The sequence below is a fragment of the Polistes canadensis genome, unplaced genomic scaffold, assembly GCF_001313835.1.
Source record: "Polistes canadensis isolate GaletaPanama2010 unplaced genomic scaffold, ASM131383v1 scaffold_53, whole genome shotgun sequence".
NCBI lineage: Eukaryota > Metazoa > Arthropoda > Insecta > Hymenoptera > Vespidae > Polistes > Polistes canadensis.
Window position 1 is genome coordinate 107,433 of NW_014569600.1, and position 14,450 is coordinate 121,882.

At 31.7% G+C, this 14,450-nt stretch overlaps 1 protein-coding gene and 1 long non-coding RNA gene across 4 annotated transcripts; one reads left to right on the top strand and one right to left on the bottom strand.

The window, feature by feature from the left end:
• Positions 1-36: 36 nt before the first annotated feature.
• LOC106785613 (mediator of RNA polymerase II transcription subunit 13) lies at positions 37-11,644 on the bottom strand. Of its 2 annotated transcripts, none has more exons than XM_014746239.1 (9): positions 11,420-11,644; positions 4,455-4,538; positions 3,957-4,112; positions 3,651-3,877; positions 3,404-3,568; positions 2,903-3,281; positions 2,624-2,774; positions 1,844-2,480; positions 37-1,752 (listed from the first exon to the last, which is right to left on the bottom strand). In XM_014746239.1, the coding sequence occupies exons 2-9, from the start codon at positions 4,492-4,494 to the stop codon at positions 616-618; spliced, it is 2,892 nt and encodes a 963-aa protein (XP_014601725.1). In that variant the 5' UTR covers positions 4,495-4,538; positions 11,420-11,644; the 3' UTR covers positions 37-615. The 2 variants fall into 2 exon arrangements, with proteins under 2 accessions (XP_014601725.1, XP_014601726.1); XM_014746240.1 differs by lacking the exon at positions 11,420-11,644 and adding an exon at positions 7,433-7,504.
• Positions 8,466-10,484, top strand: LOC106785616. Of its 2 annotated transcripts, XR_001381550.1 has the most exons (4): positions 8,466-8,827; positions 8,908-9,040; positions 9,485-9,695; positions 9,804-10,484. It is a non-coding gene; the product is annotated as an uncharacterized LOC106785616 (long non-coding RNA). The 2 variants fall into 2 exon arrangements; XR_001381549.1 differs by having other exon boundaries at positions 8,466-9,040.
• Positions 11,645-14,450: the final 2,806 nt, after the last annotated feature.

Sequence of the window (14,450 nt, forward strand, 5' to 3'; positions counted from 1 at the left end):
AAAATTTCTTTCTGTACCAACGGGACATACAAAATTATATACGCGTGTTTAATTGTATATAAGAATGTGTACAATTAAATTGTTAATTGTACATATGATTTTTCTTAATACCTGATATCGTAAGAAGAATATGTCCATTAAGTCATTTCTTCGTTTTTGTACTGATTTACAAGATATTTATCTATGATCTGGTTAATTTTTTCCTCAGAATCGACTCTCTCTTATTCTTTTTCTTCCAATTATAATTCAATTTTTCATCGAACATATAAATAAAAATATTCGATATGTCATAGTGTTACGTTTTATGGATAATTAAATTGGCGATATGAACATGCATTGTTTTTCATTAAACAATTTGAGCGAACAATGAAACGATCTTTTTCGTATTAAATATGAGATGTTGGATCTAGAGCAATTGTAACTCGTTTGTGACTCGTATAATTTTTGTAGGAAGCTGATATTTAATAGCACCTTTATCTGAGGTAGTAAATGTATGCTGTTTGAAAAAAGTCATGTAGATGAGTACTATAAAAGTTAATTTTAACATACATCTACGTAACCAAAGTGTAATTTAAGCTTCCTCTTAGCAATTCCATAGAATAAATCAAAAGATTATTAACCCACATAAGGGAAAGGAGGATAGCCAACTGGTGGAGGATAATATCCAGGGAAAGCTGGAATAGTTGGCTGTAAAGGTATGGTACTAGTCACGTAGGTTGTAAGTTCTGTCGGTACTACTTTAGTAGAAAATAATGTTGTGTACGCCGTTTTTGCTCCGAACATTAGTTTGAGCACTCTTGAGTCAGACACTGTCACTAAAGTTTGCGTGACAAGTGGTGCACTTGTCACTGTAAATTGGGGTTGTTGCTGTTGTGGAAAGAGCGGTACTTGAGGTATCGGAGGTGGAAGAACAGGTGGAATGGTAGATGTCGAGTATTCGTAGGATGTCCTTGGTACGGTAGCTACTGGTCTGGATAAAGTCGAGTAATGCGTGTTGCCGTTATTAACTATCGGTATTACGTGAGATTCGTAAACGGTTTCTAGCACTACGACAGGTCTCGAAGTCGTGATTACTTGTTGCTGTGGTTGACCGAAATATTTGAGCAAAGCAAGTTGCTGAGCTTGTTCGAAAGAAAGTTGTGGCTCGACGGAATTCGTACTATGTGCGTCGGATTTTACCTTTGTTGGTGTTCCCGATCTGAAGAGATCTAATTCGGAGTATACGTCGCTGCTAGGTGCTACGATTCTTTTAGGAATATCTTCGTCGTCTCTGTCTTCGTCACCGAAATCTAATTCCAAGTGAAGCTCGCTTCCAGCCTCCTCCAATTTCGAGTTAAATTCGTTCAATGTCTTACTAGGAATAAATTGATAAATTTCCATCGGTGGTAGAGTTTTGATAGCGGTAACCGATCGAGCTATGTTGTAGGTCTGAACGAGAGTCAATTTCGTGGTATTGCCATCGTGTATCACCGGTAACAAATGAGTTTTCAGGAGAGTCTGAGTCGTCGAAAATGTTTCCGTAAGCGTTTCCAAAGGTGGTGTTACTTGACCAGGATCTAAAGATATCGCTGGAAGAGTAGCTACGGAGGAATCAAGTGGTAGAGTAGTTTCGTAAGCAGCTCCTGTGTTTGCCAAGATATTCTCAGTCAGAGGTTCCGTCATTGGTAAAGTACTCGTAGGTTCAGGAACTGCAAACGACTTCTTCATTGTAGACGTAACTGTTATGTAACGCGTGTTTCGTAAAGTTCCCACCTAGAATAAAAGAGGATGATTTTAACGATAATTTTTGTATATTGTGTCATATAATTAAATCATCATTTACTTTTAATTAAATCAAGCTCACCTGGAACGTGTAAGGAGATTTAATCGTAGCTATTTCAAAATAAACGTCGTTGAGATTGGCGGCTGTTGAAATCTCAACGTTAAGAGTTTCTATCGGTAAAGTTTGATCCGCGTGTATTTGGTCGTGCACGCTTACGTTAGGCACATCTTCCGATTCGCTTGGATCGAGTTCCTCGTTGGATAATGAATTTTCTGGAATTTTTCGTTGGCCATTAGACGTTGTAGCTGTAGTTGTTGTTGTTGTAACAACTCCAACGGAAGTAGTTGTTGCTTTATCATCGCCTGATGTTAATCCCTGTTCAGATATAACCGTTTCGGTTGATACACGTTGATCATCATCGTCTATTTGTTTGCGAATCGCGATTCTTGGTTTAGGAGTAGTTTTATACGACCATCGACCCTGAGTTCTTGGAAGTTTTAATTTAGGCAAGGAACTCGTTGATGTAGTCTGTTGCTGTTGTTGTTGTTGTTGTTGCTGCTGCTGTTGCTGTTGCTGCTGTGATTGTTGATTTTTCTGTTTATTAGTTTGCCTCGAGGAAGAATTTGACTGATTACTTGGTCTGAAGCTGGTACGACGACGAGTCGTTTGTGGTTCTTGTGTCGTGGTTGATGACTTCCCTTCATTCTGGACACGATTTCTATAATATGAAATAAACGTGAATTGAAGAGAAAGGTTTCAAGAGTTTCCCAATGATTGGAATGATCTACGTAACGTGACATTTACAAAAGAAATTTAACTATTCTCTAACGATCAGTGTCGTCGTATAATTTATTTATATACTTGTAATTTGGCCGAGCGGTGGTAGGACGTTGTTTTGTAGATGCCCTAGCTTGGACCTCAGCGTTATCATAATCTTCCAAAGTTTTACTACGATATTTCGGACGGTTAGTATTAACGGTCGAATGTCTTCGTGTTGTTCGTACGGAAGAACCTGATATGAGGAAAAACAAAAAAAATTCTATTTTATTATTTCTTGTTTTTTTTTCTTTTTTTAACTAGTCCCCAGTCAAACGAACACTTCCAACATTAATTTATATGCTCGTAAAGGAGATAAACAACCTGCCGGTGCGCTGAATAGAATTTCCAATGGCAAGGACGATTCTTCTTGCTGACTTGTCGGAGTAGGCTCCAACTGCGGCTTTAACTTTCCGTGTTGCGGACCGATCGTCTTTAATATTCTGAGAGTATTCGACGGTCGTATTTTGCCCTCCAAATTCGAGGATGTCCCGACGATAATGCGCGACGAACTTTGTAAAACTTGAGCGTACTTTCCATTTATGTACGTGCCAATTACGCTAGTTTCGTGAACCGTCGTCAATCCGTCTTTGACAATTGTACCACCGAGTTTAGTTACCAAACCAGTTGGATTCTCTTTTTCCCTTCGTGTCGCTGATCTTGGTTTCGAAGCAATTTTACTCGTAGGTTTCAGATTGATCAACTGAAATGCATGGATATTATGTACGCGCGCGTGTGTGTGTGTGTGTATAATAACAGCTCGTAGGATTAATTATCAATGATTGGCAAATGATAGAAATATGTTAATGAAGATAAGTTTTATACCTTGTACGTTTCATCGATGACTTCAGTTGGCTGTTTCGATAAGTAGTCATATTCAGGTTCAGCAAGATTATTTTTTACACCTGGAAATTCTTCCTTTGACTTGACTTGAACGATGGAAGAAGTTACGGGATTCACCGTAGTGGCTTTCACAGAAGAATGCGAGGTCTAAAACGTAATATTATATTTTTTTGAGGGGATTCTCTTGTGGATATTTTATACGTTGAAATTTCGTTAAAATTGTTATTACCACTTGGCTTTTAACCACTTGCTTCTGTTTATCTTCGGTTGGATTGATAACGTTTTGCTCTACCACTGAATTCACTACGACTTTCGAATTTTTCTGTCCCTGCTTTTTCGTTTCTCCTCCTTGATTGCTTGGTTTATGGGTTTTACTTGGTTGAATATCTGGAATGGGCTTTTTCTCGATAGGTTTCGTTTGTATCGGAGGCCCACTACTTTTTGGTTTTTCTCCTTCTATAAAACAATCAACAATTATAATAAAATAAAGTCAAAATTGTGATAATAATATAAATATATCTATCGTAGTATTAACCTGGTGGTGAACTTTGAGGACTGAACACCATAACTGTATTTCCGATCGTTGTAGTAAAATCCAAGAATCCGTAAACCGTCTGTGTCGTAAAATCAATCTTTCCAACCGCAGGATCCGCCGAATTAACGCTATAAATTTGTCCCGAATAGACAACAACTGGAAGCGAACGAATAAAAAAAACTTGTATTAAAATATTTTTCCATAATTTATAAATAATAATATTATTTAAGTTAATAAAAATGATTTGAAATTATATTTAATTATAAATTAATCTCAAAATGATAAACTTTCATCCCTTTGAAGTTTTTCTTTGATTTCATTGACGATAATTTTATGTTAATTTAAACAATAACATCTCACGAACATTCACATTCCTTTCAGGAAATAAAATTTTTCTATTCGATTTGAAATTACATCTTGGTCAGGGTTAAACTAATGATCAATTAGCAGTTGTTTTTGTAAGAATAAGAAAAAAGAAAAACAATTAATTATACTTACCGTAAGTGAATATTATGGATATTAGGTGTCTCAGCTTCATTGTTTTGGTTTACGTCATCCGTCTAAATATGTTAATCGGCAAATCTGAAACACAAAGATTTATTATGCTCGTTTAAATCATCACAAAGTCATTGAAACTTGTTGTATTTCCGTTCTTACGAAATTCATCATTGAAATCCTATAGGAAAGGACTTCTTTCCGTTTCGTTAAACTTTTTTTTAATTTTGAAAGTCGACGAAAATGATCGTATAACGGTGACGACGGAATTTTATCATTTCTCATTGCTATTTAAATTTATCCCCGAGTGAGATAGCTCACCTTCTAACAAAAGCTTATAATTAATATTCAAGCAGGATCGAACGTAACGGGATGCGAATTACGTTGGTTGTTATTAAATCTATGATTAAAAAAAAAAAAAAAAAAAAAAAAAAGAAAAAGAAAAATAAAAGTGTATGAATAATTCTATCTAATATAAATTTAATTATATGACAATTCGTTAATTTGGAAGAAATTATTTTTTCATCGAAGTAATTAAAATATACAAAGTTATTTCCTCGTTGATCCTTTCGAATCGTTATAGGTCTTATAAAAAGTTGGAAAAATCATGAATTTTTGCGATCAAAAAAAATAGTTTTATCATCGTAAATCTTAAATTCTTGAAAATTTCGTGACTTCTTACGATTTATACTAAAAATATACCTACGAGTTTAAGTTCATTGACTTCGAGGAATGAATAAATTTCGAAGATTCCACGATTAAACATCGAAATACTAGAGAAACCCTGAACTTAAAGCCCATAATCCATAATTATACAGAAGTATTGCTTCATTCATTCCGGCTGTTCGAGTTTTGAGTCGAAGTCACGTGCAGGTAGGATTTGTCGCGTGCACGAGGAGACCGCAAGGTAAAGTGAAAAGTAGCAAGAAATACATATTAAGATTTTTATGTTAGGAAAGAAAAGTGGACAGTTGAGAAAATTAACGTTCGATACCAGTTTCTTTCTAGGTTAAATAATGATATAACAATAATGATAATAATTATTTATATCCCTTTTAAATTTTGTATAATAAGAGATATGTGCAATATTGTCTAATTATAATATTATATATACTATTTTTATATGTTTTTAAACGATTATACATGTATGCAATATTATTTCTAATTACTTTAAAATGTAAATAAGTTGTTAATTTTGAAATACATCTAATCAAAGAATTACAAAATATTAACATTAAACTAAACTATGATAATATCTGTGTTTCCTAAGTATTTCTAAAAAAAAGAAATATTAAAAAATTACGTATTATTAAAAAGTAAATTAAAATAAATACCAAACTATGGTTAATTTTCTATTTAAATATATATTTAATAATAATATAATATTCGTTTCCTAAGTATAACATTTAACAAATAAAAAATCACACATATAATATATAATACTAGAAAGTCAATTACAAAACAACGTATCAGTGTTAAAACAAATAATGATAACGTGTTTCTGCTTGAATATTTACTCAATACTAGCATAATATTTAATTTTATTTCTCAAATATTATCTAAAAAATAATGAAAAAAATATTCATATATTAAAAAATCAATTTCACGATTTAAAATAAATCGTATAATAATAGCAATCTTGCAACTAATTTATCTAACTATAATAACATATATTGTAACGTAATTACATAAAATTACCGAACCATAACATAACAATAGTAATACTAGTGTAATATAAGATCAAAGCGTTTATCGAGTCAGGGAATATAAGAAAGATCGTGTGGATAAGATGTAAATAAAATAAAAACACAAAAAAAAATAACGAATATCAAAAGTTTTCATCCACGCATATTACCGGGTCGTGTGAATCCCATAACACAATTATCATCGTACAATTATCATCGCGCAAATACCATCGCGCAAGCATCGTCGCGCAATACTGAAATTGCATTGGTAGGTATATAAAATACAATATATATGTATATATATATACGTGTATCCCACGAAAGGCAAGACTACTCGTGAGAAAAATCACGATAATACTTACATATGTAAGTATTTACGATGGAAGAAGAAACGTCAGAAACACAAGAGTTATAAGAATTTCTGCATATATATATATATATATATGTATTCTCAATCCTTAACTATACAACAAGATCATTCATTTATGTAAAATCTATCAATCAAGATCAATCAAGATCAATCAATTGAGAAAGAAAAAAATCTAATGATTTCAAATACCATTATTATATTAGATCTTTTTAAAAGTTTCTTACTCGTTTCTTTCTAATATAAATAATTTTTATACATCCATAATATATTTTGTATTTTATATTTAATTTAATGAATTTTAATATTATCCAATATTATATGTTATAGAAAAAAGAAAATAGAACAAAATGGATTGTATATAAGAATGAGTACCTGGAAAAAAGGCTTATGTTGTTACGTATGTTACGAGTTTGATATATGTAACATTGGCTCTTCTTCCAGACACCTATGCACACAACTAACAATCAATAAAATATCATAAAATAGAAAATATTGTTATACACAAAACTTTATATATAAGATTTAAAGAAAAAGAAACATATTTTGAAGTAATATCTAATAAATTCATTTTAATTTGAACTTTAAATTAACAAAGATATTAAAAAACATCTTCACGTATGATCGTTATCCCTTATCTGATGATATATAACAATCATGATCTATATATTTCGAGAGAAAATGAAAGAATCAAGTACTAAAGACGTCCTTGATATCAGGATAACTCGGATAGCTTTGAAGAAATGTTGTTTGGTAAACCTGCTAAACAGGATGAACCATCTGCATACGAACCTATGCATATAATTATATACACACATATATATATATATATATATATATATATATATATATATAAAATACATCTAAATATTATCATTGAAATAATTTCGAATTCATTGAAGCGTAACTTAAAAAGGTAATGTACTAACATGTTATCACGTTAGGATCACATTCCTCGAAAGCGAGGTTGAGAGTCGTTCAATAATGTATTATAGAAAAGTTTCAATGTGTTATAGAAAAGAAAGAGAGAGATAAAGACACACACAATACACGCGCTCGCAAAAGTGCACTAAATACTTTTCTACGATCACGGGTGGTATATAAAAGTATTGCAGTAGTATAGGGCTATAGTGAACGTAACTTCGCACGGTCTAACGCACGATATCTCTCTGTAAAACGGGATTGCCATGATGGAATCGGGTATCTTGTTTGCCGGTTTCCTTACTTTATTTACCGGCTAAGAACGAACGTTGTTGGATGCGAATGCGCGCACGTGAGGAACTCTTAAGATTGCTAGAAGAGAGCGAACGAACGTTCATGTCGAGGAATGTTGATTTAGCAATAGCGATAGTTATAGACCACCAAATGGACTTGCTCTAATGTAAGTATTGGAAGCTGAAACGGTAATGGAAAACTCGTTGGTGCAGAAAGAAACGAATATAATTAAGCTTTTTTCCCTATATATTTTCTTCTATTCCTTCCTTTACTTTAACAGGAAATCAAACTGTAACACGCTCTAAGACGAATGTTCTTCTATCGAATAAATATTTTACCCTAACAACGAGCAAAAGGAACATTTTCATTAATTTATCCTTTTGAACTTGATGACAAATCGAATTACGAGAGAATTTAATAATTTTGTGATATATATAAGTATATAAAAAGGTAATTGAAACAAAAAGAAAAAAAAAGGATTAATTAATTTTATGAAAGTGAACGGATATCTAGAAAAAGAAATAATTTTTTGGGGCAACCGTTAGTTTCGTAATACTGACTTCATTTACTTAGAAAAATGCTTAGTTTCTCCTAGTTGCGTAGTTTTTAACGGGCTCATCGAGTGTGTAATGTAAAATGGGTTAAGTCGATGGTTTAATCGTAACGATGAACAATTTAGGATTATTGGATAAGTGTAAACGGGCGTGTATATTGTAAGTTTCTTATATATATATATAAATACACACGTACACAGACGTACACATATATATATGTATGTATGAACACATAGGCGTCGATACAAGGAGATGCACTTTCCCTTGGATTTTATCGGCCGTTCTGCTACGCGGATGTGAGATCCTAATCTCTATTAGACTTCAAATTCAACAGTGATTGAAAAAGTACGTTTACTTCCTAGTAGAATTAGATAGTCGGAAGTGTATTAGTTGAGCTTCGTTGTGAAACATTAACGAATAATAGGTAAAATAGGTAAAATAGGTTTAAACAACGCGAATTAGTTAAATAATTTTCTATCAAAATTCTTACCAAATTGGATAAATCTCAATGCTAGACAATTAAGAGATTGTGGATCGTGACCACTTGCAAAAAAGGTGATTTTAGTGGATACTAATGAGAAAATACTTCTTATATAAGGACTAACAGTAAATATTTCTGCGTGATATATTTTAAGTATTAAGAAGAGACTATGAGAATAGAAAGCTGTGTGAATGAAGAGTACAATTGGCAAGTAGATGGGTGATGATGATGATGATTCCCTGTAACGTGATAGAAGATACAACTAATTAACTATGTTATGTATGCGTGTAAGTATATTTATGTGATATAATACCAATGAAAACGAACCAATAACCGAATTAGTTATTCTAATGTTCATGATATTCAAATTGGAATGTGAATAATAGCTCATAGATAAGATTACATTCTTCTTAACTTATATTTTCATAGTATAAACCATTCCTAGCGTCGATTTGGTATACATGCATAAATTATTAACCCATTTACAAAATTAGCAAAATGATCCTATTAAAATAATTTAATAGACCTTGATGTCATACACGGATATATACATATTATATCCGGTTTCAGATGATACTTAATATTATAGAGAGTCAAACTCTCGATACGGTAAATGCGGATGATTCACTTTCTCCGATACAGTTAGAGGAATGAAATTGCACACCTTAAGTGACAAAAAAAAATAGGGAATAACGAAACTATGTATATCTGTAATTTTATTTACTTTCTAGATTTGATTTTTAAATAACAAATACAATGTTATATTCCAACATTTCTCAAAGAGGAGATAAAAATAAATTGTAAAGAAAGGGAACGAAACTATTTCAAAAAGACAAACTAAACTATAAAGGATCCTTTCGAGTTTTTAAGGATCACACACCACGAGTATCCAAACTTGATATCCTCGAAGGCAAGAAAAAAGGAGAGAAATAAGAATGATAGGTCGATAATGAAACTTCGTAAAGTTTTTTTATCTTTTCTTTTTCTTTTTTTATTATTATTATTATTATTATTATTATTCATCGAGACTAACACACTCTTATCCCTCAGGGTCGACAACTTTTCGAGTGTGAAAGTAATGTGCATCGTTTGATTCTCCTTTATCGGAAAATTTCCGCATATTCCGAATACGTGACCGGTCCCATGCAACGTGCTTTTATTATGTGTCCATTGAACCCGATAATATTGGAGAAAACAAAATCGTTCAAAATAAATTTTTAGTCCTATCTAATCTTTAGTTTATCGTAATCTTTTTGTCCTTGTAGATTTATCAATCGTGAAAAATCGATAATGAATAATACAACGACAGACATATTTCTATACTTGAAGATCCGTATTCTGAATTTCATTAATACTATTTCTATCATACCTTACTACTTTCATATTAATAAAAATGCTAATTCAAAGAGCTAACTTTCGAACAACTCAAAACCATTTCAATAGGATTAAAGATCATTCTAAAGATTCGTTCGTTGCGTTTTCGAAAAAAAAAAAAAAGAAGATTTAACTAAATCGAATGATCGAATATATAATATGATTGCAACAAAACGTCACTTTCATAAGATCCTTTCGTTCGCACGTTATTCTCAATGATCACGTGCATAACCGATCACTATTTAAAAGACGTGAGTTAGGTGTGTCACTTTGTAAGGTACAACACTACCACCAACCCCGTTTCTTTCAAAATAGCCGAGAAAAAATGTATGTACATACGTCATTGAATATGAAATGTAATGAAGAGAAAGAGAGAGGTTTCTTTTCTACGTTTTCTACGTACTTGAAATATTTCATGTCTTATGTTTTTTTTACTATTGTTTTGTAACAAGTATGAGTCGAAAGTTTGTGAGAGATCATGGATCATTGTTGATGATCCATCGCGTGTGTATGATAAATTTTTGTTTTTTTTTGTCAAAAGAGAAAGAAAAATAAGAAAACGGGGTCAGTGGGACGAAAATAGGGCCCCGAGAAAAAAAAATACGATGGGTCTGGACCACGCGCGAAAGTTGCTTCTTTTTGATTAAATATTTATTATTTATTATTGTTCGTCGGATGATTCTGAAGTAATATAACACAAGACTCGAAACAAAGCGTAATCACGATTAAATATTCTAAACGTATGTCAAGATTTTGGCCGAATACCAATGAGTTTAATTCTTTACCATTGTAAGACACATTGCGGTGGGTTTTTTTTTTTCGTCAACTGAATTTCTAATTAGAGGACATAAAGTAAAATCCTTGTATGGACAAATGTAATGATATTGTATATCTATAGATACATAATTCGTCATCGTTATTATAAACCGTCAAAAATTCTGATACTTTGCATGAATTGCACATATATGTGTGTGAGTATGTATATCTGTGCGTATACATATGTGTCTACATCGCGCATAAAAAAATTAGAAAAAATAAGCAAATATTTGTGACGACGATTAGAAAAAAAAGGAAAGAAAGAAAAGAAAAATTAAAAAGGTAAATTATTTTTGTTAATTAAATATTTTTTGTTAAATAACAATCACATCGATCAAAGAAATTAAAGAAATGTGACCAATGACTCTGTAATAACAAATGTAAAATTCAAACATTTTTGGCGGGTTAATAAATGAAAAATAACTTATGTTAATGATAAATAAAGATCAAATCTAATGTTATGTGCAGTTACATACCCAACGTTTGTTGGCGTAGGATCTATCTCTCAGGGTGGTGGTGGTAGTAGTAGTAGCGTGAGACGAATTCGAGTCTGAGTAAACTCACAACTATAATTCGATGTTGTCGCGATTCACAACACTCGACATTCTTTAGAGCTCGCCTTGGAGTGACTGGATGGTAAAGCGGTTTCCCTCTCTTCGCTAACCCCGCCGGCTTCTTTACATTCTACTCCAGCCCCGATCATGGGCTTTCACTTCATGCAGCCTAACAGAAACGGCAAACGGTGATCGTACGACGACAACGGTTTTACAGCGTCTCCCGTATTGGTCCAGTACTTCCAACAAGAAACGGATAAACATATACAGCTTGTTTCACCTATAAAATTATTCCTATCTCTTTCTGTCGAAGCAAAATAATCATCTATTTACTTTGATTCGATTCAATATCGTTTTTTCGAACGAAAATGTTTCTATACGAATGTTTAAACATTCATTTACATGTTCTTCTTCGAAAGGGTTGCATTGTTCCCACAGTTTTGTTCCTAGTATTTATCAGATAATCGTGCGTTTTTCTGTAATGCGAAACAAGGTGATCGTTAGAAAGACGTAGGTAATCGTTTTTAAAAAGATACACGAGAAATTAATCGATCTTATGTTAGCTTTGCCAATACCATAGATGCGCACATCATGGGATTGGCTAAATCAGCATATTTTTCTCCGGGGATGGATAATTATAACTCTTCCGTCGCATGACTTTCTCAACTTGTAACTCTGGAAAAAATTGAACAGAGAGAAAGCACGTCGTATAATCGTACAATTTGTACCAATGGTTGACTCGTTTAATAACGTATTGTTATGAAATATTAAACACTCTCATCTTTGTCCAAGGTTAAGTAATTATTGGGATGGAATTTCATCTATTTTTTTTTCCTTTTTGTTTTTTCTTAAATGTTACAATTAAAATCATTAAAAGCGTAAATTTTTTTGTTTTAACGACGAGAAGGTTAATTAAAGTAATCTCGTTAAAATAAAATCGGAAGGGAACCACCGCTCGTATCTTTATCACATTTCGTAATTTAACTTTTACTAGTTCCCATTTAATCAATCTATTGCGCTGAATAAGGAGGTTCGAAGGAGCTCTGGTAAAAGTGAAAATACAAGGAGCGACAAGAGTTAGCGGAAAGTGTGTGGAGAAAGAAAACGAGTAAGAGAGAGTTAAAGGAGATCGGAGGAAACAGGGATACCGAAATGGAGTATAAGAATACGAAATCTTAGGAATATATGAATTAATATGAATGTCATTCTAATTGGTCAAGGATTTCTCTTGAATTAATCGGTTTTTCTTATCTTTTTTTTTTTTTTTTTTTTTTTTTTTATGTATGCACTTATAATCGCGTGCATTTTTTATTTGAATACGCGAAACAATAATACGTAACGACCGAAATTGTATAACAACATGTAATCTCATATTGTTACATTATTTTTTTTTTTTTTTTTTTTTTTTTTTTTTTTTTATTTATCCATAATCATTGATTATGTTATGTGTGTACGTATATATATGTAGGTGTATACTATACTATCCATCCATGCTTATGTTCACAGTATCATATTGCGACCATGACAGTAATTAGCTTCTCTTCGCTCATATCAATTGTTTCTCCAGCGCACAAATTGGTTTACCATATCTAGGCATGATTGTTAGTGGAAAAAGATGAGATTTTATCTAGCACGATCTTCCTCCTCTTGCGCTTTGTTCCTGAAAGTACTGTTATTTCGTAAGTCCTAACTTATCTTCTTGAAACGTATAAATCCTTGAATACAACTACATTGTACATCCATACTGACAATTCTTACCGCTAACTTTCATGTATATATATGATAGGTTTTTTTATATAATATACAAGGTGTCCTGTAATTGGTGGTACAAACAAGCAACGTGGAAAACTAACAATAAGTGGAAAACGTAGAATCAAATTTGTTCATATACAGGACACCATATATACGAACTCCTTATTTGTGAGCCTTGACAAACAAAATTATTTTTTTTTTTAAATAAAAGTAAACTTAAAAGCGAAAGAGAAAATTGTTTTTTCTAGGCATCAAACTTTTCAATCCAGCTAAAAATTGTATATATAAATAATTGTTAAATGAAAAATCAATTAATGCATGAGCCACGAATTTTTTTATCAATATTTTCCTTTACGATACCATTGTTGATTACTATCGATTTTATACGTCATTATTCTCAATAATGTTTCCACTGACTTTCATACTTTATAGACTGACATTACTTTTTTTCTGCAATGTAAGAAATTGATTATATCTTTTAACCGAATAACAAATATTCGCACAAATTAATATCCGTTTTATTAAACGGCCTTTTACAAAACTCTTTCATTTCTCTACGCAATTAGAAATATATAAATAAAACAATGACTTCATTCCTGACGAATATGCGTATGAATGTGTATATGTATGTACATGTATAAATGTATATGTATATGTATAATTATATAATATTTTCGAATGACATACTTAAAAAAGGATTATAAATTGAAAGAAATTTTTTTCTATCGATTCTTCTGATTACCTCATCTCTATCTTAAATATCTGAGATGTTTCTAAAACGTCTAAATATACAGATATCTGACAATGATTATTAATTATAATATAGATTAATAATGTGTGTAACAGAAATTAAAAGAAATATATAAATAAATACGCGTGGCAATTAATCAATGTTTATTTAACTTTAAAAAACATCAAAATCTATTTTTGTATCTTTTTATATTATATTTAATGTTAATCGTTTTGATGTATATATTTTTCATAAATATTCGTAGTATTTTTAAATTTAATCTGAAACTTAATTAAATATTTATATAAGTTTTATATAGTTGTTATCCTTTTTCGATCTCGCCATTTTGATTATTGAATTTCCAAGAAAATAGATAAAACTTTCAAATCTCGCGCAAAATTCAACATAGATGACGCTGACACTAAAAGTGAAATCGACCAATGAACATCAAATGTATCAAAGCTAAGAAAT

What these genes read in the sequence shown, in the direction of transcription:
- LOC106785613 (XM_014746239.1), bottom strand. Translation starts at nt 4,494, where the DNA reads ATGAAGCTGAGACACCTAATATCCATAATATTCACTTACG. An exon ending in TCATCGATGAAACGTACAAG is followed by an intron (nt 3,282 to 3,403) that starts GTATAAAACTTA and finishes CATGCATTTCAG; the next exon opens with TTGATCAATCTGAAACCTAC. An exon ending in TCTATTCAGCGCACCGGCAG is followed by an intron (nt 2,775 to 2,902) that starts GTTGTTTATCTC and finishes TCCTCATATCAG; the next exon opens with GTTCTTCCGTACGAACAACA.